Raw genomic sequence first — 23305 nt, forward strand, 5'->3', positions numbered from 1 at the left:
AGCAATAGTTTTTCATGATTTAAAAAGGAGCTCAGCAGCTATTATGATCTCCCACAAAGCATTATGTATCACATATTCAGATCGATTTACGTGTCAAACTCTTTATTAAATATTTTTTAAATCTCTATGCAGAAAATAAATGGGGGAAATACTTCATGGACACCTTTGTTTCCTATAATGAAAAGAACTTTGATTTCTGTAACCATTTTGATTTTCATTCAAATAAACATACACATTTAATCATGTTGGGGGAAAAAAATGAATCGTGAATAGTCCGTGAATTTTGATAAATTGAGGAATTGAGATAAATGGACCAGCCCTACTAAGATGTACACTTTACGTTATATTCATGGATATTTCTTCAACTTTAAGTGGATTAATAAATACAAAATAAAAAAACATTTCCAGAAATCCACAGTGCTAAATGTTGAAGAAATGACCTCATATGCATTTTAACCTGACACCTTGATGTTGATTTAAAAAATAAATCATCATGCACTTAGGTGTGGACCTCCCAAATGTCTTCAGCTGGTGTTTTTCTTTTCTGTTTGTGACCCAGAATCTAGCTCTGTGTACAGCCTCTCTGATGTACATTCTCAGCAGAGACCGCTTGAACATGGACCTGGATCGAGCCAGTCTTGATCTAATGATCCGGTTACTGGAGTTAGAACAGGACAAATACACAGCTGATCAGCTGACAGCGAAAGAGATGAACAAAGTGAAAGAAAAGATTCGCAAACTCTGTGAGACGGTTCACAATAAGCATCTGGACTTGGAGAACATCACGGTAAACTTCTCTTACTTGTTTATTCAGCCGTGTATCTTCCTCCATTGCAGCAGAGCTGTTCGTTTATACCCACAACCTCTCCAGTGCAGCAGGTTTTGAAATGCACTTTTGCATTTTTTTCCTTTGTGGCCTTGTTCAACACTGCACACACATCTGATATTCTGCAAGTGATGAAAACTGATAAATCTTTCAGGCAGAATAGTCCATATCTGGTGTAGGTACATCGATTGCTACTGTAATGACAAGTTCAACACCAAGAGACTTTTCTCATACAATAATTGAGTAGCTGTGAGTGTGGAAAGAGCTGATGTCTATCATGGAATCTCACCACAGTGCTGAAATCACAAGGCACATGAGACATTTTACACATTCATAAATATATTGTGCCTAAAACCACTTACTCGTCCACTTGTTCACTATTCACTACATAGTGACTGTCACCTAGTTTGCTGAATGAGAGAAGAGTTAGCAACCATGAGAGAATTCAGACTCACTCCAGACAACATTGCAAACTTTGTATTCATTTGCAATAAAAGCTTGAAGCCAGAATGTATTCTCATGACACACTTGTGCTGGAGAACTATGACATATGGTATTAACCATTAGATATTGGTTAATCATTTTCAAGCCATTTTTACTGGTGATTCCAAGATTATCACAAGTCAATATTCAAATCAAAATTTATAATAATACATTTCCATGTTTGATTTAAGAACATTTTCTTTGACTTTTTTAGAAACTGTATCACCACTTTACATCCAGTGTAAAATCTGGTTCCTGAATCATTGATATTGGTAATGTCTTTTTAACGGTTTCTCAGACGGGACATTTAGCCATGGAGACGTTGTTATCACTGACGTCGAAGAGAGCGGGTGACTGGTTTAAAGAAGAACTCAGGCTTCTGGGAGGCCTGGATCACATTGTAGATAAAGGTACATAAAGAAGCTTGCGGAGAGTTGGAGTTCTGTTTACTATGCTATTTGCTCTTAAAGAGCAGGAGGATTGTTAGATAATTATATTAAGTGATGAGTACTTCTTGTCTGCGTTTTTAGAACATTCGAGATACTTTTAGTATAAAATGCCTTTTACGAGTGCTAGATGTGTGTGTTTCCTTGCAGTGAAAGAGTGTGTGGAGAATCTGAGTCAAGAGGATGATAAGGAGAATCTAGTGGCGTCGTTATGGGGAGCTGAGAGATGTCTGCGTGTACTAGAGAGTGTAAGTTTCCTTTTTTCCACACTTCTGAGTTATGATTCTTTGATCAGGTGGAGTATAAGGGTTTTATTTAAGCAATAAGGCAAATCAATGATTAACTGAGCCATTGACAGTTTATGTAAATGAACTGTTTAAAATAACCTATTCCTTATATTTTGCGTTGGGTACTCAGATTAATTTTAGTGAGTCAGTTCTTTGAGATGGTTCATGTAAATTAACTAGTTCACATAAATGATTTGAGCCTTAAAAGCACAGCCATAAAAGGACTTTTATTTGAAGAACCCTATTCCTTTAACAATTACCTAAATTAACCATGGTTTTACTATAGTATCATTGTAGTAACCATGACTGTATGAACCATGAGTCATTTTTTGGGTACTATGGTTTTACTACAGATACTAAGGTTAAACCACTGTTACTGTAGTACAATCATGGTTTATATTTATACGGGAATGTCACCCTAATTAAATATGTGATATTATTGAATTGTACAAAGAAAGAAATTATATCATCCAATTGTTATATATCTAATGATATTTTCTTCTTTAAATATATTTAATATAATAGCTTTTTATTAGCAGTTTTTATTATGTTAAGCTAAATGTATTTATGTTTTTGCTATTTTAGTTGAGCTTTGCAGATCTTGTGCATTGCACTTATATTTATCTACAATGTTTTGCCCTATGTATACTTTTTCAATTAACACATATATTATTATTAATTCATTCATTGGGCATCTGTGCCAGATCATTTGAAAAAGTGTCAGTTTTTGTGGAAGTTTTTCACAACCCTTATTTCAACAAAAAGTTGCATATTTGGTCACCGCAAAATAAATCAACTGAATTTCACCTCTGCTGGGATTTTCATAATGCTGTTTTAAGCATTGTGTTTACATTTAATTGTTTTATTTCATTTAGACTCAAACCTAGCGTATCTCTGTTGGGCCAACTTTATAAAGGGTAGTTGTCTAGAGTTAATTGTTTCATTGTGAAATTATTTCTTAGCTTTTTCAACTTGTTTTTTTTATATGCAATATTTTGATTCAGGTATCCGTTCACAATCCAGAAAACCAGGGCTACTTGATCGCCTACAAGGACTCCCAACTCATAGTGTCATCAGCAAAGTAAGAATAAAAAAAAATAAGCCCAGTTGTTAAGTAGTCTAGCTGCAGTTTTACAGTAATGCATCTGTAGACTTGTAATGTTCTTGTGACTTGAGCCGCTGGAGGCGTGTGTTCAGGCAGGGTGCAGGTTCAGAAAATTTACAAATTCGGTTTCCAAATGAAATGGCAGAGAGTGTCGAACACCTTTAATTATCCATTTTGGTAAATGTAGCTTATCTTGTGTGTCTGAGGCAGTCTGTCTTCTCTTCCGCTGTTAATGTAATTCAGAGCTGATGTCCCAGCACTCTAGACGGGGTCAAACCCTTCAGAGTGCACTGTGAAGTAGACATACGAGTTCAGTACCATGAGGGGGGATTTCAATGAGTCAACAATGCCGTCTCAGCAAGGTTCAGCTGCCTCTAATTTAATTAGAGAGAATGGCAGGCTGCTTTAATAATGACCCCACTAATATATGAACCCATGAATCTCTACATCCGCTTCCATCTCACACACTAATGACATCTCATAATGCTAAGTGCATTAGAGGCATTTGTATGAAGCTGATTGCGCTGTAGCTATCTCAGGCAAGTGACGGTGTGAAAACGAATGCAAAAGTAGCTAATACCTATCATGCAGTGTTATTAGTTGCCCTCATATTTAGTTTGAAGGCAAAAAAACATTACTGTTAACCATAGGTCTACTTTAACGCTGTGAAAGCATGATTAATACATGTTAGCTGGGTTACTTTAAAATTAATTCCAAAGTAAAAGGTCATGAATTGTCATTTTTAATTATCTCAATGAGCGTTTCACAGGAGCAAGACCATATCAGAATTTGTACTAGCATATATGGGCTGCCCTGTGAATGTGCTCAATGATTGACAGGCAGAAAGTCTGATGGCGGCTAAACAAACGATCATGTTATGGGCTGCAAACATCTTTTTCCTCACTGTTTACTGAGCTTAAGGCTGTTACAGTGACAGCTGTAATTTTTCTTGGCATTTGTTTCAGTGATTTTTGACAGGTAATAGGGACGTCATTTCATAAAAAAATAAAATAAAATTAGTGCCTTTATAAGTAATAAACTTAATATACATTTTTTTCACATTTGTGACTTTCACACATGTGAAAGGCTTAATGTACAGTGATGAGCCAAATCATTATAACCACCTGCCTAATATGCTGTTGGTCCTCCGTGTGCCACCAAAACCACGTTGACATGCCAATGCATGGACTCTGCAAGACCTTTTAAGGCGTCCTGTGGTATCTAGCACCAAGACATTAGCAGCAGATACTTTAAGTCCTGTAAGTTGCGCGGTGGAGTTGCCATGCTCAATCGGATTGAGATCTGGGGAATTTGGAGGCCAGGGCAACACCTTGAACTCTTCATCATGTTCCTCAAACCATTCTCTAATAATGTGTGCAGTGTGGCAGGATGCATTATCCTAATGAAAGAGGCCAATGCCATCAGGGAATACCATTGCCATGAAGGGGTGTACCTGGTCTGCAACTATGTTTATGTAGGTGGTCAAATTGACGTCTGCATGAATTGCCGGACCCAGGGTTTCCAAGCAGACGTTTGCCCAGAGCATCACACTCCATCCTCTGGCTTGTTATCTTCCCACAGTGCATTCTGGTGCCATCACTTGATGTCCACTTGATGTAAAAGAAAACCGGATTCATCGGACCAGGTTATGTTCTTCCACTGCTCCAAGGTCCAGTTCTGATGCTCATGTGCCCATTTTAGGTGCTTTCAACAGTGGACAGGGGTCATCATGGGCACTCTTACTGGTCTGCGGCTATGCAGCCCCATACGCAACAGGGTGCGATGCACTGTGTTGACACATTCCTACCGTAACCATCGTTACAATTTTCTGTGACTTGTGCCACAGTAGACCTTCTGTCAGTTTAGACCAGATGGAATAGCCTTCGTTGCCCTTTGCATCGATGAGCTTTGGATGCCCACACCCTGTTGTCGGTTTGTGGTTTGTTCCTTGGACAACTGTCGGTAGGTACTCATCACTGCTGACAGGGAGAACCCCACAAGCCTTGCCATTTCAGAGATGCTCTGACCCAGTCATCTGGCCATAACAATTTGGCCCTTTTCAAAGTCACTCAGGTTTTTACTCCTGCTCATTTCTCCTGCATTCAACACATTGACTATGAGAACTGATTGTTCGCTTACCATCTAATCTACCCAGACCTTGACGTATGGCCTTGTTAGGAGTTGATCAAAGTTATTTGCTTCATCTGTGAGTGGTCATAATATTTTGGCTCATCGGTGTATGCTGTGTTGTCTGTGGGACGACATCACCTTTCATTATTGGTGTGAGAAACCAGAAACAGCGCCACACACTAACCTCTATCCATTCATTGTATAACACTAGATAATGTTAACAATGAATGGATAATTTCTTGACAATAAACAGGTAATTTGGAGTAGAAATGAACTTCAGACTTCCCAAAACATGTTATCAAATGTAAATAAATAAAAATAAAACTGTCAAACAGTGAAACAATGCACTCTAATAAAAGCACAGTGCATGCTGGGATAACCAGCTCCGAAAAGTAAAATTTACTTATTATATGTACCAGCGAAATTTACTCAAATGAGCGAATAAATATTACAACATTATTTATTTTACGTTATGATTGATACTTGTGGAACCATTGTAGAGATAACAAACAATCCTAAATATTAAGCTAGATCACTCTACATGATTCTTCATGTTTGAATTGTGTACATGTTTAGAATTTACTTTGTTACTTATTCAATGTTGACAGTGTTGGATTGATTACTTCTGGAATGTAATCCGGTACTGATTTCATAAAACTGAAATTGTAATCGGTAAAGTAACCTTTTAGATTACACTATTTACTACATACACTGTCTTCAGTGATCAGTTAGAAGCTGTGCACTTCTCACTGTAGCTGTAATCTACAGAATGTTTCCCATCTTGAGAGCTACTCAAAACACATTGTTAAATTGCTGATTGATTTAGACATCACTGTGCCAGGGGTTCACATTAAATTAAACTAAAATCTGCATTTGTATTAGCACTATAATGCCCTGCACCCTACCTTTATCAAGCATCGTTATGTTTGTGGGTTTTCTACTCTAGGATAGTTTTCATCCAAAAATGAAAATACTGCTGTATCCTTCCCACCCTAAAGATTTTCAGTAAATTACCACGTCATTTTTGGTAAGACTGACTATAGAGTCACGTGGGCTTTTCCGAGCTTGACAGTATCTTTCATTGTATGGAAAAGCAGTTTGGCCCTAAAAATACTTTTTTGAAATCCATAGAAGAAAGACCAATCTCACTGTCTTTTGAAAGCCATGTTTTGGTGGCAGAATGACAGAATATTAAATTTATTGTGTTGATACTACTCATTTCTTTGAATAAACTAGACATTTAATATGTCTAACTGTAGTTGAAGCAGCATGTTTAGTGTGTGTGTGTGTGTGTGTGTGTGTGTGTGTGTGTGTGTGTGTGTGTGTGTGTGTGTGTGTGTGTGTGTGTGTGTGTGTGTGTGTGTTTCAGGGCGTTGCGTCACTGTGAAGAGATGATTCAGAGGTACAGTCGTGAAGTAAACAGAGGTCTGTGTTCATCAGGAACGCCACTGCCATACTGCAGCAACAGTAATGTGGGGAAAGCTGTAGAAGATTGTATGAGAGCAATCATCGGAGTCCTGCTAAACCTCACACATGACAACGGTCAGTACACTTGAATATTACACCAAACTAGAGATGTGTAAAAGGGCTGGGCGATGTACAATCAATATTTTGGTTGCTTTGGAAGCCTGTCTGGAGTCACTTAGCACACCCTGGATTTGAACTCATTTATGAACACAATTATTTATTAAAACATTTAAAAATTCAAATTGCACCTTAAATGAAACAAAAAGCAACTAATAATGAAGTAGTCAAAAATCGTATGTAAACACCTCACCAAATCCAAACATTTACTTTTTCCAACTTCCTCCACCAGCCATCATACCAAGGATCCATCTACAACAACAGGTGGAAAATGACTAATACAAATTAAGATCTAAAGACAACTCTAAATATAAACATAATAATATAAATAGCCACAAGCGGCAATCATTGGTGGCCAAGTACATATGGAAAGATTACCAAAGTTATCCGATTTGACATAAAAGATCCTGTAGATGCCATTGATATACAGTGCATCTGGAAAGTATTCACAGCGTTTCACTTTTTCCACATTTTGTTATGATACAGCCTTATTCCAAAATTGATTAAATTCATTATTTTCCTCAAAATTCTACAAACAATAGCCCATAATGACAACATGAAAGAAGTTTGTTTGAAATATTTGCAAATTTATTAAAAATAAAATAAAAAAACAACTTGATTGGAGTCCACCTGTGGTAAATTCAGTTGATTGGACATGATTTGGAAAGGCACACACCTGTCTATATAAGGTCTCATAGTTAACAGTCCATGTGAGAGCACAAACCAAGCCATGAAGTCCAAAGAATTGTCTGTAGACCTCCGAGACAGGATTGTATCGAGGCACAGATCTGGGGAAGGGTACAGAAAATGTATCTCAGCATTGAAGGTCCCAATGAGCACAGTGGCCTCCATCCGTAAATGGAAGAAGTTTGGAAGCACCAGGACTCTTCCTAGAGCTGGCCGCCCGGCCAAACTGAGCAATCGGGGAGAAGGGCCTTAGTCAGGGAGGTGACCAAGAACCCGATGGTCACTCTGACAGAGCTCCAGCGTTTCTCTGTGGAGAGAGGAAAACCTTCCAGAAGAGCAACCATCTCTGCAGCACTCCACCAATCAGGCCTGTATGGTAGAGTGGCCAGACGGAAGCCACTCCTCAGTAAAAGGCACATGACAGCCATCCTGGAGTTTTCCAAAAGGCACCTGAAGGACTCTCAGATCATGAGAAACAAAATTCACTGGTCTGATGAAAAAAAGATTGAACTCTTGGCCTGAATGGCAAGCGTCATGTCTGGAGGAAACCAGGCACCGCTCATCACCTGGCCAATACCATCCCTACAGTGAAGCATGGTGGTGGCAGCATCATGCTGTGGGGATGTTTTTCAGCAGCAGGAACTGGGAGACTAGTCAGGATCGAGCGAAAGATGAATGAATGCAGAAATGTACATCCTTGATGAAAACCTGCTCCAGAGCGCTCTAGACCTCAGACTGGGGCGAAGGTTCATCTTCCAACAGGACAATGACCCTAAGCACACAGTCAAGATAACAAAGGAGTGGCTATGGGACAACTCTGTGAATGTCCTTGAGTGGCCCAGCCAGAGCCCAGACTTGAACCTGACTGAACATCTCTGGAGAGATCTGAAAATGGCTGTGCACCAATGCTCCCCATCCAACCTGATGGAGCTTGAGAGGTCCTGCAAAGAAGAATGGGAGAAACTGCCCAAAAATAGGTGTGCTAAGCTTGTAGTATCATACACAAAAAGACTTGAGGCTGTAATTGGTGCCAAAGATGCTTCAACAAAGTATTCAGCAAAGGCTGTGAATACATGTGTGTGGTTTTTTTTTTTTTTTTTTCGTTTTTTATTGTTTTTTTTTTATAAATTTGCAAAGATTTCAAACAAACTTCTTTCACGTTGTCATTATGGGGTATTTTGAGGAAAATAATGAATTTAATCCATTTTGGAATAAGACTGTAACATAACAAATTGTGGAAAAGTGTAGCGCTGTAAATACTTTCCGGATGCAGTGTAGTTTTTTGTGTGTGAGGGTTAGGTAAGCCTTTGGTAACCCTAATTCTTACTCTAACCCTGAAGGCCTGAGTATACTTCAGAGTTGCTGGTGGCCTGATCATGCGCCACCAAGATTTTCTCTACCCATGGAGGCGATCATTGTCTGTGCGCATCATAGGCGCATGTGCCAGCAATTGACATTGCCGAAAAGAGTATCACAAGTAGTTGTAGTGTGCATGTTTCGCATGCTTTCGTATTTGCTCGCAGTCTGAGAAGTTTACTTTGAAAATCAACTGAAGTATAGGAAAATTAAGTATAGCTGGGCCTCAACCCAAACCCTAACTGCCTGTTAAAGTGCCCCCTATCATCACAAATTGATGAAATTTTGCATGTGACCTCAGAATGTTCTCTTTCCATGTGATAAGTTTTGTTAGGTTTGAAAATTGTGCTTACAAGATACAGACCAATTATCCAAATGCTATTGGCTTATATCTTCCGAATATCAAAACTAATTAAAAAAACAATTTGATGACTTTGTCTGGAGGGTCTGCAGATGCTGTGTACCAAATTTTGTACAATTTGGACGAGTTTAAAAGCGTAGGTTTCTAAAAAACAATATACATTAGGTACGTTTACTTATGGAAATTAAAATCTGTGAGACCATATGATTTCCGGGCACTGAAGGATTTGGAGAAACTGAACTAAAATCTTCTAGTTATCTGGCTTTGGATTTGTTAGCAAAAACCTGAATTTGCTTATAGTGCCACCGTGTGGCCGATTCTCATGAAATTTGATGTACAGCTTCACGGAAGCTAGAAGACCCTTTTTGTGTATATTTAGTTTCAGGACCATATTCTATTCACATATCAAGGTGCATATTTAATTTGAACTTTGTTGATCACACGAATGCGGAGTTATGACAGTTTTTTCATTGTAGCACCCCATTAACAGAATTGCAACCCCAAAATGTCCTGTGGACTATGTATACTGAGTTTGGCCCCCTAATAATTGAAATATAAATAAACCATTATCTCTAGAACATTCAACACAACCCACATAATTTGTACTTGCATAAAATGGTGACAACAGTGTTACTTCACTTATTCTGTCCTTAAAATATAAAACACTATTTGATCTATTATTTGTAAGACTAATAAACACAAATTAATGCTGCCTAATAATTTCCACTGTGCTCCTTTCAAATGTGTTTGTGTTCCGTTAATGCTGTTATTGCTGCCTAAATAAATGAAACAAAACTCAATTTTAGGGTCAAGGTGATCGAGTTTTTGATTATTTTATGATTTAATCACTTTCATCTTTGTTTCTGAAACAGAAAAGAATCTGAGATGCTGAATAAAACAATAATGCTTCATCTGAAAGGCTTGAAGTCAGGAAGAGTCTTTTTTGCTTTGGTTTTGTTCACTGTGTGGATTGAATTTCTGTTAGCAGTGCTGCTTTGGCTAGCTGCTCGCTAACATCACTCCCAAAACCTTCAGCATAACACTGGACTACTCAGCCATATGGCTCACAGAACAACAATCAGAGACAATACCTAAATGAATCTTGGAACTTGTATATGCAGTGACTGAGCATGTTGTTAATCTGTGTCTAGAATGGGGCAGCACAAAGACGGGCGAGCAGGACGAGTTCCTCAACACTGCTCTGAACTGTGTGCTCAGGGTCCCGCAGTACCTGCGGCAGGAGCAGAGGTTTGACATCAGAGTCCTGGTGAGTACACACCACTGCTAATGTTAGAATACACTCGATACATCAAATAGGACCAGTACTACAAGTGCTTTCAAGTTATTTTAATTGGGGAAACCCACACAGCGGTGTTCAATTGTGCAAATCATGTTTTTATGACTGAAAATATTTCTCAAAATTTTCGACAGAAGTAAAATCTGTTTTATTTCTTATAGTGCTGTGTTTCTGGAAGTTGATTTGATTTTAACCCTTTAACGCATGCCACATGTCTTGAGTGTCCTGGGACCTCATTCCACCCCCTATAACTCATCCATTTTTTTTAGTTATCCCCCACATCTTTAGTATCCCTCAAACTTTGTCTTATAAATAGTGTAACTATAAAAAAAAAGTTTGTAGAGTCGTTAGTGACTCGAGATATTTAATAGTCGCAACACAATCTCTGTTTATTACAAGACAAATGAATACTTGATTCATACAAATGACAACTATATCACATTGATTTTTCCCAATATATATTATTTTATTATTTTTTAATATACTTCAAATTGCAGAATGTTTATTCATCCCACACAGAGCCTTGTTTTAATTTGAATCAAATGAACTATGTGGTTGATTAATGTCTAAACTGGGTTTTTAGCTCTGTTGGTGTCAGTGTCATGGTTACTGTTGGTCTAAATTAGATAATGTATGTTATTGTGTGTGTGTGTGTGTGTGTGTGTGTGTGTGTGTGTGTGTGTGTGTGTGTGTGTAGGGTCTGGGTCTGCTCATTAATCTGGTGGAGTACAGTGCGAGGAACAGACACTGTCTGGTGGAGCTGCAGATGGAGGGAACTGAAGTCTGGGACTCCATGTGTGTGTCTGATAAAGACGAGCTGAAGACTGAAGGTTCTCCCAGTGCCATCGCTGCTCTTGTGAAGGTAAACGACTGCTGTACAGACACAGGTCAATACTGATTTAATGACCATGCTCTTCATAAGTACATTTCTATTTGTTGTGATCTGTTCTTACTGGGTTGTTTGAAGGAAAGCCACTAGGCTTTTTCCAGCCGGGATTCTCACTTAAGAGGGTTATTACATTTAAATACATGAATATAACATCATGCTGTTCTAAACTTGAATGACTTTCTTGCCTCTGTTGAACACAAAGTGAGCTGTTAGGCAGAATTTTCATTTTTAGGGTTAACTGTTCCTTTAAAGATGTCCAGAACAAAATACGCCATCCAGCAGGAAAATCATGCCAAACAAAGAAATCAGGAAAATATGTTATCTACTATTGATGAAAACATCTTAGCTTTCTAATGACACCTAATTGAGCTTGTAGTCCACTCAGAGGCCGAGATATTCAAAGAAATAATGAGGGTGCTTGAACTGAAAACTAGTCTGAATGTCTATGGACGAGCACATCTGTGAGGGCTAAAATGCGTTAGAGCATCACCTACAGTTCACATCTGTATATTGTGATGGAATGTGAGAGAGAAATAATACGTCATTCTTTTTTGCCATCTAGTGGAATAAAATGAGACTTTTCAAAGTGAGGTAGAGTGAACAGAACCAAAAAACAATTCTGTTTATCATAAGATTATAAACACATAAAATATTATTTATGAATAATTGGAGTCTTTTTATTTTATTTGGGGGGTTCTCTGAAACGCGAGACCAATGTTTTACAGTTAGTTTACAGTATGTGTGAATGGGGAGCTTTTAAATATATGTGTGAAAAATTGCATACGGCAGCCCAAAAATGAGCCAGAGTTTAAGGGGTTAACATATGCCTGTTCAAAACACTATTCAGTATAACTTCATGGTGTTGTTGCATATTTCATATGGGATTAGGTTAGGCAATCCTATCTTATGGCATTTACAAAAAGGGGTCTTAAAGGTTCTGTTTACTTTTAAGGATTAGAGATGGTGGAAAATGAAAATGTAAAGCTAAATGACAGCTTTTGTTTTTTGGATTAAAATAAAAAATGAAATGCTACAAAAGTGTAGAATATGATTTATACTGATGTTGATCAGTTTTGAATAAATACAAATACAAAGCGATTGCTAATAAATGATGCCATGTCATATATTAGACTATATGATGTTAATCTTATGAGATTAATGATATGTTTCTCTGTTTGCACGCAAATAAAGCTTTTCCTGCAACGTGAGCATGCGGCCGTGTTGGCAGAGGCGGAGACTGATGACTTCATCAATGATGTACCCAAACCCAAGTTGGACCAAAGTGGAGAGTGGCAGGAGACCAATGAGGAGATCCAGTGGGTGGCATCAGAAAACAACAGCACAGAAGATAAGAAGAAAGAAGAAGAAGAGGAGGATGAAGAACTAGATCTTAATAAAGGTAGAGAGACCTGAGGCTGATACACTTTTACGCTGTTTCATTCAGTGACCTTTTGCCTGCGGTGATGTTTAAAAAAAAAAAAATGTTTTATTGGATTTATTTGCCAATTTTATTTCATTTTTTTCAGCTCTTCAGCATGCTGGCAAGCACATGGAGGACAGTATTGTGGCATCGTACACTGCACTGCTTTTGGGCTGTCTCTGCCAGGGGAGCCCTGTAAGTAACACACACAGACAAAATATTAGTGAGGAGTGATCTCATAAACACAAAGATTTTTATACAGCGGTGTTGATAATTGCTTAAACAAAACCTTTCATTTCCTGTGATGAATGAACTGGAAGTGATATCAATCAAAACTTTTAACATCACTATGACTTATTATTTGATCAGTTCGCCAATAATTAATACATTTTTATATTATTTCTAAGATTATAACTGGGCACCTCATGCAACATGAGGATGTTATGTGTCAAGAGTGTAGCACAATTGTTTGAAATTGTGAAATTTATTGTTGCAGAATAAGTCTTCCCATGGTCATGGACAACCTGGAAATATCTGGGAATTTTTAAATAATGTTTTCCAGGGAAATATCCATAGTGAATATATATTTTAGTATTTTCCCTCTGCTTTAAAATGTGTCCTTGGTTAGAGATTGCCCTTGTTTAAAGTACAACATGCTTACGAGCCATAGTAATGTCAGATTTGTCAGTGAATTGTTCTTTTGAGTCTCTAAACGGTTATGAAATTGGTCAAATTTGACTAAATGATTAAGCATAAGTAATGGATAAAGTTCTGTCAGTCCGTTGTTATCACAAAACCAACCCTGATAGGGTGATCAGGACCACAACGCTGAGCAGAGAACTTTTAAATCCGCCTGAAGGGGTTTATTTTGCCATAACAACTGGCTGACTGTATATTATCCCGCTTATTACACAGCTTCTAACCAAATAATAAACACATGGGAATTAAATATTGATTTGCACTGTAATAATGTGAGAAGAAATCTCTGAAGAGCTGAATTCCACCTCCGGTTTGTGTCAGAGATCTGTTGATTATTTAGTAAATAATGACCGTCTGACTGCTCATTATCCAACTTATTACAAGACTACTTGCCAAATAAATGCACATGAAACATCGATTTGAGAAATTATTTTATTAGCTTAACTGTAGAGATTGCAGTGATCCGAGAAGCAGCAAAGTACTGCCCCCCCCCCCAATAATTGAATTGAAAATGATAAAATAAAAAACAAATCATCTTTTCACTGAGAAATTTTTTTTGGATTTAATGAGACACAAAGTTTTCTTCGTCCAGGGGGTGCTTAAAACTGCATCCTCCATTCATCTGCATTTAACTATCAGAAAGTGTTAACTCTCCTTGGAGAAATGTTTACACTAGATAGTTATTTTTAATAAACATTGATAATTGCAAGGATTGTGAATGGAAATAAGCCTCCGCAGTCTTTATAAAAGTATTTTTAAATCCTCATCCAGTTATATAAAATGAATGATTTGATAACGGGCCAGTCTTCCGCGCCCCCCTACAGGCCGTGCTCCACACTTTGAGAACCACTGGTTTAAAGTAGGAATTAAGGGAACAGTTCATTACTAGATGCACTGACATCATTAGTGGTATTTGCTAAGGCACACATTGCTCATACTTTGGGTCAGAGATTAGACGCCCTCCCCTCCAAATCCGAACACAAGTGGTCACAGGAGATGCAATTAAGTGACCAGGTATAAACAGCGATGTGTCGTGACCACATGTGATAGAATCACCCAAGATGTATTGTAATACCAGGTGGAAATGGGGTCATAGAGAAGTCAGAAGGGGTGCAGGACTCTTGAATTGACCAGTAAACAACCATCCCGAGCACTTCAACCACATAGTGACACTAAACAGCTCACAGAGAATACATGGCCACCAATGAAGGAAGATGCTTTCTCCCCTTTAATAGTGTAGTTACGGCATCTACCTGCAGGGGTGAACCAGTCAAACCTTGACCCCTGGCAAACATTCCTTTTGTCATTGCAGTCTTTGAGTTTTGTTTGTCTAAATTGCAGTCTTAAAGTTTCAGGGTATCAGAAGAAAGCCCCCCCGAGATGAGTTTGACAGTATTAATGGCTTTATTTTCAGGAAGTTAATTGGGCTATAAAATTGGTTGTAATGGACCTTTCCTTTTCTCCTGCACACTGTTGCTTTCTGCCTGACACTGTCTTATCTGTCTAGCCAGTAAACACAAACACAGATGGCCGTTTATACTCGCGTTATTTCACAGCAATGGATTTGTCTTTGTTTACTTTGAAGCTCACTTTTGATTGCGTTTTTTGCAAAACAAAGAGATTTGACACAACTAGGCTTTTCTTTTGGAAGACAGAAGTGTAAGTAAAGTTGGACATCTTACTGCTTGTGGCTTCGATTCTCATTATAGGTGTCATAGCATTTGGAAGGAGGCAAACTGAAATGTTTGATGATTTGGATGTATTGTTGAAATCACTTGGAGATCACTGACAGAAATGAGATGCTTTGATCAACAGAGACTTGTGTTAGAAATCTCCAGACTCTCTTCATGCTGTCTACTGTAACCTCCAGGGAGAAATGTGTTTCTAATGTTGTGTGTCTCTTCTAGATGAATGTGACTACTGTGAGGGAAAACCTGCCAAAAGGGGATTTTTCAGTCTTGACAGAAATGCTCAAGAAGTTCTTGAATTTCATGAACCTTACAGTAAGTGCGCAAGACATTTGTGGTCGACGAATAAGGGTTTCCAGTGGCTGATGTTAGGGTTATCATGATACCACAATATCAATAGCAGAGAAAGTACACAATTCTTGTTAACGATTTCAATACTACAGCATCACACACACTCCTTTTAAGTTCAGTATTTATTGACATTTAAAATGAAACATTTAGCAGATGATTTTATTCAAAACCACATACAAAATAAGGAACATGAGCAAATCATCATGCAAAAGACAACAATATCTGCAGGATCGCTCTAAGTTTTATTTGTAGATCGAGAACTACAGAAGGTAGAGCAGAAGTGTGTGTGTGTGTGTGTATATTTATATATATTTTTATATATATATATGCCATATGTCTGTAGACTATTAAATATGAACTAAATAAATGAAACCAATGGACTGTGTAGCCTTTCTCAATCAGTGGTAATCTTGTCATTGAAATTACTGACGAAAATGTTGTTGACACGTTTTTTTTTTATCTTAACAATAATCTGTTTAAATGAAGACAAAAATGTGAAAAGAAAACGGCAAGATATTAACAGTGCACTGACACCGTTTCTTACTAAAGAAAGGAAAATGTCAAAAGAAATCAGCTATACCTGCAACATAAGCATCATATTACAACTTACATGTGCACAGACAATGAAGACGATGAACAGGTGAACTTGAACTAAGTCATGCGCTAGTCAGAATACAGCCTTGTCTTAAAAACACTCAATATCAGAAACTGTCAAAACCTCAGTATATTTCATCTATTATTTCACTACAGTTTTCTCTGTTTAATCTTACATATTAAACATATCTTTAATTAGAATTAGATATTATAATTCAATTATAAAAAGTAATTGTTACTAGGTTATACATTTTTTTCCAAATGTTGATTTGATTCAAGTTTGATACGTTTTTGTCATTTTACACATTGTCAACAAAAATATTTTTTTTGTTGAATAAAACTTACTTATTCAGAGTAAAACAGACTAAAATAAGCAAACATGACAATGAAATACTGACCAAATGTAAAGAGAATCTTTGACAATATAACAAAAATTATGACCAAAATAAAAGTGAGAGAAAATGAACAAGTTTTAATTAAAAAAAAAAATGCAAGTAATTATTGAAGTAAACCGTAATAAAATAAAGAATAAGGAAACAAGTGATTGAACAAACACACAATAGAAATGAAGGAATTGTGTCCGGTATTTAACAACAGTATCAGATGTTCAATTCAAATTCATAGAACTGCAGCTGAAAAAAGCAATCAAGTCAAATAGAAAACTTTGTATTATGGAAATAATGAACAAAAAAAATATCATCACATACAACTGTCTACAGTTATGACCATTAAAAAGCTGAATAATGTGATTTGTTCAAACTCTGTTGAGCACAACAGTCTGATTCTAAAGTTAAAAAATTAATCTCAGTAGGCTCTTATTTTATAATTTTATAATTCTCTTAATAATTCATCCAAAAATGAAAATCCTCATGTCGTCCCAGATGTGTGTGACTTTCTTTCTTCTACTGAACACAAATGAAGATTTTTAGAAGAATATTTCAGCTCTGTAGGTCCTCACAATGCAAGTGAATGGTGACCAGGGGCCGGTTGCATAAGCAGCCATTAACTTAAGACCGCATCTAACAAGTAGTTTGACTAGCTAAAGATGCCATAGAAAGCCTGTTGCATAAAAGAAGCTCACAGTTTTCTTTAGTAAGACAGTCTAATTTGCATTGCATTGTGGGAAAAATAAGACACTGAACTGCTTAAAAAAATGGCCGACAGTGGATGCTCAATACATTTTTTATTCGCTGAGAATATTTGATTATTAGAGGACTACAGTGCTTCAAAATGTATTTTAATGAACACATTTAGTGATTTAACCCAAATAATTAAAAACACAACATTTTGTTACCATTTTTGAAGTCAAAGTCGTCAACCAAGTCTCAGCTCGCGCCCCTTTCAGCCCCCACTGGCTCAGCTGAATGTAAAGAAAGGTTAGCCTGAGGTGTGCTGTCTTACATTTTGGTCTTTAATTAGACTGATCTAAGTTTTTATGCAACTGACTGAAAAAATTAAGACCAACATTTTAGACGACTAACTAGTTTTTTGACTTACTAACTAGTAAGACAGTTTTATGCAACCGGCCCCAGAATTTTGAAGCTCCAGAGCTGAAATATTCTTCTAAAAATCTTCATTTGTGTTCTGCAGAAGAAAGTGAAATACATCTGGGATGACATGAGGGTGATGATCGTTTTCACTTTTTATTGATTTAAAACATACTGTGAGCTCTGAGGTTGTTATTCAATGGTGTATACTTCTGTGGAAGACATCACTCTGTGTTATTTCAACTTCATTTTAAAAAGAATTCATGAAAAAATCACGTTTAATAACATCCTGCTACCCATAATCCTAAAGAGAGATCAACCTATCAGAGAAGAGCTCTGCAGCTCCGCCCACTCACATGATGCCCTGTGAATGATGCAATCGAGAAAAATCAATGAAATTTAAATATATTATTTATATACATCTAATAAACAACTTAAAATGAATAGTTAAAATCAGTCCTGGACATTACCATAATTTTCATGATCTTTTACATCTAACTATTGTGTTATTGTAATATCAATACCCTCATGTGTTCATGAGAAACCAGTTATATGGTTTGTGACTGATTGTGTGTTTAATTGTTCATTTCAGTGTGATGTGGGCACTGCGGGTCAGAAGTCAATCTCCAGAGTCATTGATTATCTGGAACACTGCTAGTGTGACCATGGAGATTCATACACAGACTTCAGCACACAGCATCATCATCATCATCATCAACCAGTATCTTCATTACTCCGACTTGACAGAATGAAGCGTCAAGCACATCATACACTGAACTTCATTAAAGAAGCTCTATTGATTTTGAGTTTCTTCTTCAAGTGTTCTTTATCGTTGCATTGAGTGATGGAGAATCGTGTCACTTCTAAAGTCCTCCTTTACACCTCTTCTGAACTGTCGCCGTATATTTTCACTTTCACAGCTTTGATCAAACTTTGTTAAAAGCTGCTCCCTCCCTTCTGTTTTTCTTGTTATTCCACTATAAAGTCTGTCAATTTCCGATTGCTCAACACTGACCCCAAAGATTGGAGGGTGAATCTAAAACACCATTCAAGATTCTGGTTCTCTTTGAAATAGCAGAAAGACCTGCCCTCCTGGTTCAAATCCATTCTCCACTTCAGTATGTGCTCCTTTTGTGTTGCAGAAGTTCATTTTTAATCCATAGTGCCGTGTCAGAGGTCTCCAATTGAATAAATTACGTCTCTCTTTATTTCACGAGGGAGGAGAGGGATGAAACGTTTTTAGAATGTTTTAGTAGTCGTGACACAAGCGTTTGTGGCAATTGCCGTAATGGTGGCAGTGGTAATTGTGGAGGTAAAGTCGTTAACGACTCTCATTTTCAAACCTTAGTGGCCCAAAACTGCCATTTAAAAACCATTTGGAAAATGCTTTTGAATAATGCGCGATACACAAGGATTAATTCGAATCTTTTCTGACCACAGTGAATTTGAATACATTAATAGGTGTTTTAAAGCCAGGAAATCTTTTGGGTGTGGGTCATGTTTAGATCGTAACCAAGTTTATTTCAGTTAGGGTGAACACTGCAGCAGGACACCATTTAAAGGTTGCAACAAACCTCGCATCAATATGTTCACTCCACTTTTAACTAGTTTCTGGAGGGTGTCAAACTAAAACTATACATGATCCATTTTGAGTGCAAGACTGAAAGGAATATTCCGGTTCAGTACAAGTTATGTTCAATGGACAGCATTTTTTGTCATAATATGGATTACACAGAAATCTTTAAAAAAACCCAAATGTGTGTTCCAGTGAGACACTTCCAATGGAAGTCAATGGGGTTTAATCTGTAAACATTAACATACTGTTTCAAAAGACACAAACAATATGTGTGTAAACATGATTTTACTGTCATTAAATCACTTACTAACCGCATCAGCGTGAAGATATAGCAGATTCATATTGTTTGTGTCTTTTGAAACAGATTAAACCCCATTGACTTCCATTGGAAGTGTCTCACTGGAACACACATTTGGGCTTTTTTAAAGAAAAGGAGGAACGAGTTCAAATTATTTTCTGTGTTAATATTATGACACAAATGCTGTCCATTGAACATAACTTGTACTGAACCCGGAATATTCCTTTAAACACTTGACTTACGCTGTTGAGGCCAGTAGATTTCAGTTTTGACCCAGACGTTTTCTTCATATGTTTGTTTCATGAGTGTTCTAATGAGTTTCATTTGGTGTCAAATGTTCAGACATTTGCTGCTGTTGGTAAAATCCTTAAATGTGCATAGACTTAAGTAAAGTTGCTGTTCTTCAATGTGCACAATGCTCATCACAAGGTGGTAAAACAAGCTGTTTTTTTTGTTTTTTTTTTACTTTGTATCATTTTTGGGTTTTATGTGTATTTCTAGGGGTCATTTTTTTCCTCACAGCTAAACGGCTGGTTTTCACCCCGTCACACAAAACATCAGTCATGATGGGTATTTTCTCTGTGGGGTCATGGGCTGATTCAGGTCGCTGTGTGTGTGAGCTCCAAATGTTACTGCAGGATTGAATTCACACGCTGGACATGAATGAAGCAACATGAACTGTAAATACTCATGTAAATATTGTGCTGTTGGAGAACTTGATAGACTAATTTTCTGAATCCAATCTTTTTTATTTTATACCGCATTTTTCTCAGTTGTGTTTTTTGAGGTAAGATTAAAGAGTTATCAAAAAGCCAGCTGCAGGAACATTTGTACCAATTTCAGAAATAATGTCTTTGGTTACTTGTACATAATTTTATCTCGAATAAAAATGGCTACTTTCAGTACTTGTTTGACTAATTGTCATCTTTGGTGTTTGCAGTGTTTTAGTGGTGTTACTCTAAATAAGTACTCTGTTACAAGTTATGTATTCTCTAAAATGTTATCAGATTACTTTTTAGAGTAAGCTATCAGTTATCATATCTCTGATTATGTTACTTTTAAGTTACTTTCTAAATCAAGTTTTGCATTTAAATTGAAAATGTCAATATTTCCTCATTCATTGTCCCACACTCTTCAGCCGTCACTGAAACTAACACATGTACATGTGAATTCATATTTAATATATATTACTTTAGCACAAGTAATGTACAGTAATCTGATTACAAGATTTTAAAATGCAATACAGTTGCTAATTACTTTGTAATCGGATACACCGCCACTGGTGTTTGCTAAGGCAAGCGTCAGTGAGGTACTGTTGCTTGGGGTCAATGAAACTTTGTGTTAAACTTTGTGCCATTCTGGATGTCTGATTTTCATCTGGAGGATAAAATGAGTGAAAACTCTTAAATGAAAGGAAATAAATAATTTAAATAACTCTTAAAGAGACTGTGCTGTTGTGATCCAGTTCAAAGTGGACGATTGCTAACATTTTTGGAACAAATTAAGCAATTTTTCAAGTACTTGACTAGAAATAAATGTGTTTCTTAATTCCCTGTATGAAAACATCTCCGGAAAATTTTTACTTTCATAAATTGAGAGAATTTTTCAAAGCGTAGTGAAAATGTAACGTGGGCTTTTAGCGGTCAAACCTTTTCTGTATTCACACAATGCAGCCAATGAATCTATTCCAAATGATGTTCATTTTTCAGCAAAAATATATTTTTTTGTATTCATGGTATATTACACATACTATATTCAGTCTAGAAAGATATTGTTTTATTAAACAACAAATGTATCATCAGCATCAACAGTCCTCATTAGATTTACATAGTCAAATATCTTCACTGTTAATGAATTTACCTTTACTGCTTGTAATAAATGATATTTCATATAAACTGCGGTTCGTTGGCACACTTTTCATTCCTCAACTAGGTGCAAATGTTCGTTTTCAGTCTTGGGTAAAGTATTCAATATTATTCAATATTCAACAAAACTCAATAAATATTTGAAGTTGTGTATATTGGGTTTGATTGACACACTGATAAAACATTAAAGCTAAAGTTTATTTTAAACCAGGACAACATGGTTAATACTAATAATCATGAAATAAATTTGATTAATTAGTGGTTTGGAATATTATGGAGTATTTTCTACTTATATAAACAAAACATTTTAATGACATAAATGACAGGAACTAATTCCATCATTTACTTGCCTTGAATGTAATACTCCTAAAACAAATAATTTATACGTTAATCTGAATACATTACAAATGCTTATAAATAATTCATAGGTAAGTGTGTATGATGGTTATGTATTATTATCTGTTTTGTGTTGTGAATTGAGAACTTCAGCTCAATGAAACCTTTATTTTTTAGTCAATCCAAAACAAAATATGCAAAGAAAATCACAGTTTTTTGTGGCTTCCGCAAACACTGAATAGACTTTTTACCCAGAACACCTGAGCATCATGACGGTAGTGAGCTTCACTTAATGGCGTTTTTAACTAATGTAATGTGAATTTAGTAGAAGGCAAACTTTGTTTAATCAGAAAATATTTATTTGTATCAAAAATCTCATGAATTGATTCCAAATATTTTATATTTGAATAATATTCCAGACGTATATTTATACAACAAATAATCAATGTCCGAATTATTTGGCCCCATTGCTTCTCTCCAGCAGGTTGATCTGTAAGAGTTCGGGTGTTTCAGGGTCACGGCAGGTTGGACGCCCGAAATCCCCCTCGTATGAATTTGTCCTGCAGGTGGGAACAGTTTTCTGCTCTTGTTTGGTCTCTTGTCCCTCCATCATCAGTAATGTCTGGTCACCGTTTCTGTCCTCCAGCAGCTCGCTCAGAGTGCTGATGTAGATCTGCGCCATCTGAAGCGTCTCAGACTTGGACAGTTTCCGCTCGCTCTCCACGCTGGGAATGACGCTCCTCAGGCGGTCAAAGGCCAAGTTCAAGCTGAGCATCCTCCTCCTCTCGCGGGCGTTAGCGGCCAGTCTGCGGCGTCTCCGCGCTCGGGCGATGGTGCTCTGGTCTTCAGCGGGATACGCGAGTGCGGACAGGCGGAGCTGAACGAGAGCACACGGGTCCTGTGGACGAGCTCTGCCGGTCTCTGTCCAGATGAACTGCGCGTCCGGACGGGACATGATGGACTGACGCTCCAGAGGACACAAGAGGCGATTTAAGGGGGACGTCCACGCGTGGTGACGGGTCGTGTGCGCGGAGAAATGAATTGAAATGATTCTCTTTGATAATCGCCACAGGGAGTCTATTAACACAGTTCATCAAAAGTGGATTAGATCCGTGTCAGTGATCACTAACGGGCGTCCTGACACTCACGAAACGAATCTCTCCCATTGTAATCAATGACGGACGCCACTTTATTGTCTGAAATAGGGGAAATGATTTCACTTACTATATCACGCGTTCATCTTTTGCCATGGACTTTATTTGTAGCAAATAACTTCTGACAGTTGCATTAAAGCCCTCTCGTGAACTTTCTGCTCAACTCATTTAAATCATCTTTTTTTCCAACCGCACACGCAGTTTTAGCAACAAAATAAAACATAATAATGATGATTTAATAAGAGGTAAATGTGAATATCAGTGGATTGCCGTTTAAAATAAAGCAGGTTATTTATCCATTGAATGTTGCTGAAGGCAACGAGCTCGCTGCTGATTGGTCCGTGCTTTCTGTACGTCATTTACAATGTTCATGTCGACGCGTCCAG

General features: G+C 37.2%; 2 protein-coding genes across 3 annotated transcripts in view; one reads left to right on the forward strand and one right to left on the reverse strand.

The window, feature by feature from the left end:
• waplb (WAPL cohesin release factor b) overlaps positions 1–20460 on the forward strand; it is a 90628-nt gene extending 70168 nt beyond the window's left edge. For both annotated transcript variants that reach the window (XM_052102775.1, XM_052102776.1), the window contains 11 exons: positions 560–787; positions 1608–1719; positions 1906–2003; positions 3047–3123; positions 6647–6819; positions 10417–10532; positions 11260–11424; positions 12643–12850; positions 12978–13066; positions 15478–15573; positions 18283–20460. In XM_052102775.1, the coding sequence (XP_051958735.1) occupies positions 560–787; positions 1608–1719; positions 1906–2003; positions 3047–3123; positions 6647–6819; positions 10417–10532; positions 11260–11424; positions 12643–12850; positions 12978–13066; positions 15478–15573; positions 18283–18348 (1428 nt within the window). In that variant the 3' untranslated portion in view covers positions 18349–20460. The remainder of the gene's footprint in view (positions 1–559; positions 788–1607; positions 1720–1905; positions 2004–3046; positions 3124–6646; positions 6820–10416; positions 10533–11259; positions 11425–12642; positions 12851–12977; positions 13067–15477; positions 15574–18282) is intronic.
• A 1759-nt stretch (positions 20461–22219) lies between these two features.
• On the reverse strand, positions 22220–22779 carry atoh1c (atonal bHLH transcription factor 1c). The gene has a single exon (XM_052103471.1). It carries the CDS (start codon positions 22718–22720, stop codon positions 22220–22222), a length of 501 nt encoding a protein of 166 aa, XP_051959431.1. The 5' UTR covers positions 22721–22779.
• Positions 22780–23305: the final 526 nt, after the last annotated feature.

This window comes from Xyrauchen texanus, chromosome 33 (genome assembly GCF_025860055.1).
Source record: "Xyrauchen texanus isolate HMW12.3.18 chromosome 33, RBS_HiC_50CHRs, whole genome shotgun sequence".
Lineage (NCBI taxonomy): Eukaryota > Metazoa > Chordata > Actinopteri > Cypriniformes > Catostomidae > Xyrauchen > Xyrauchen texanus.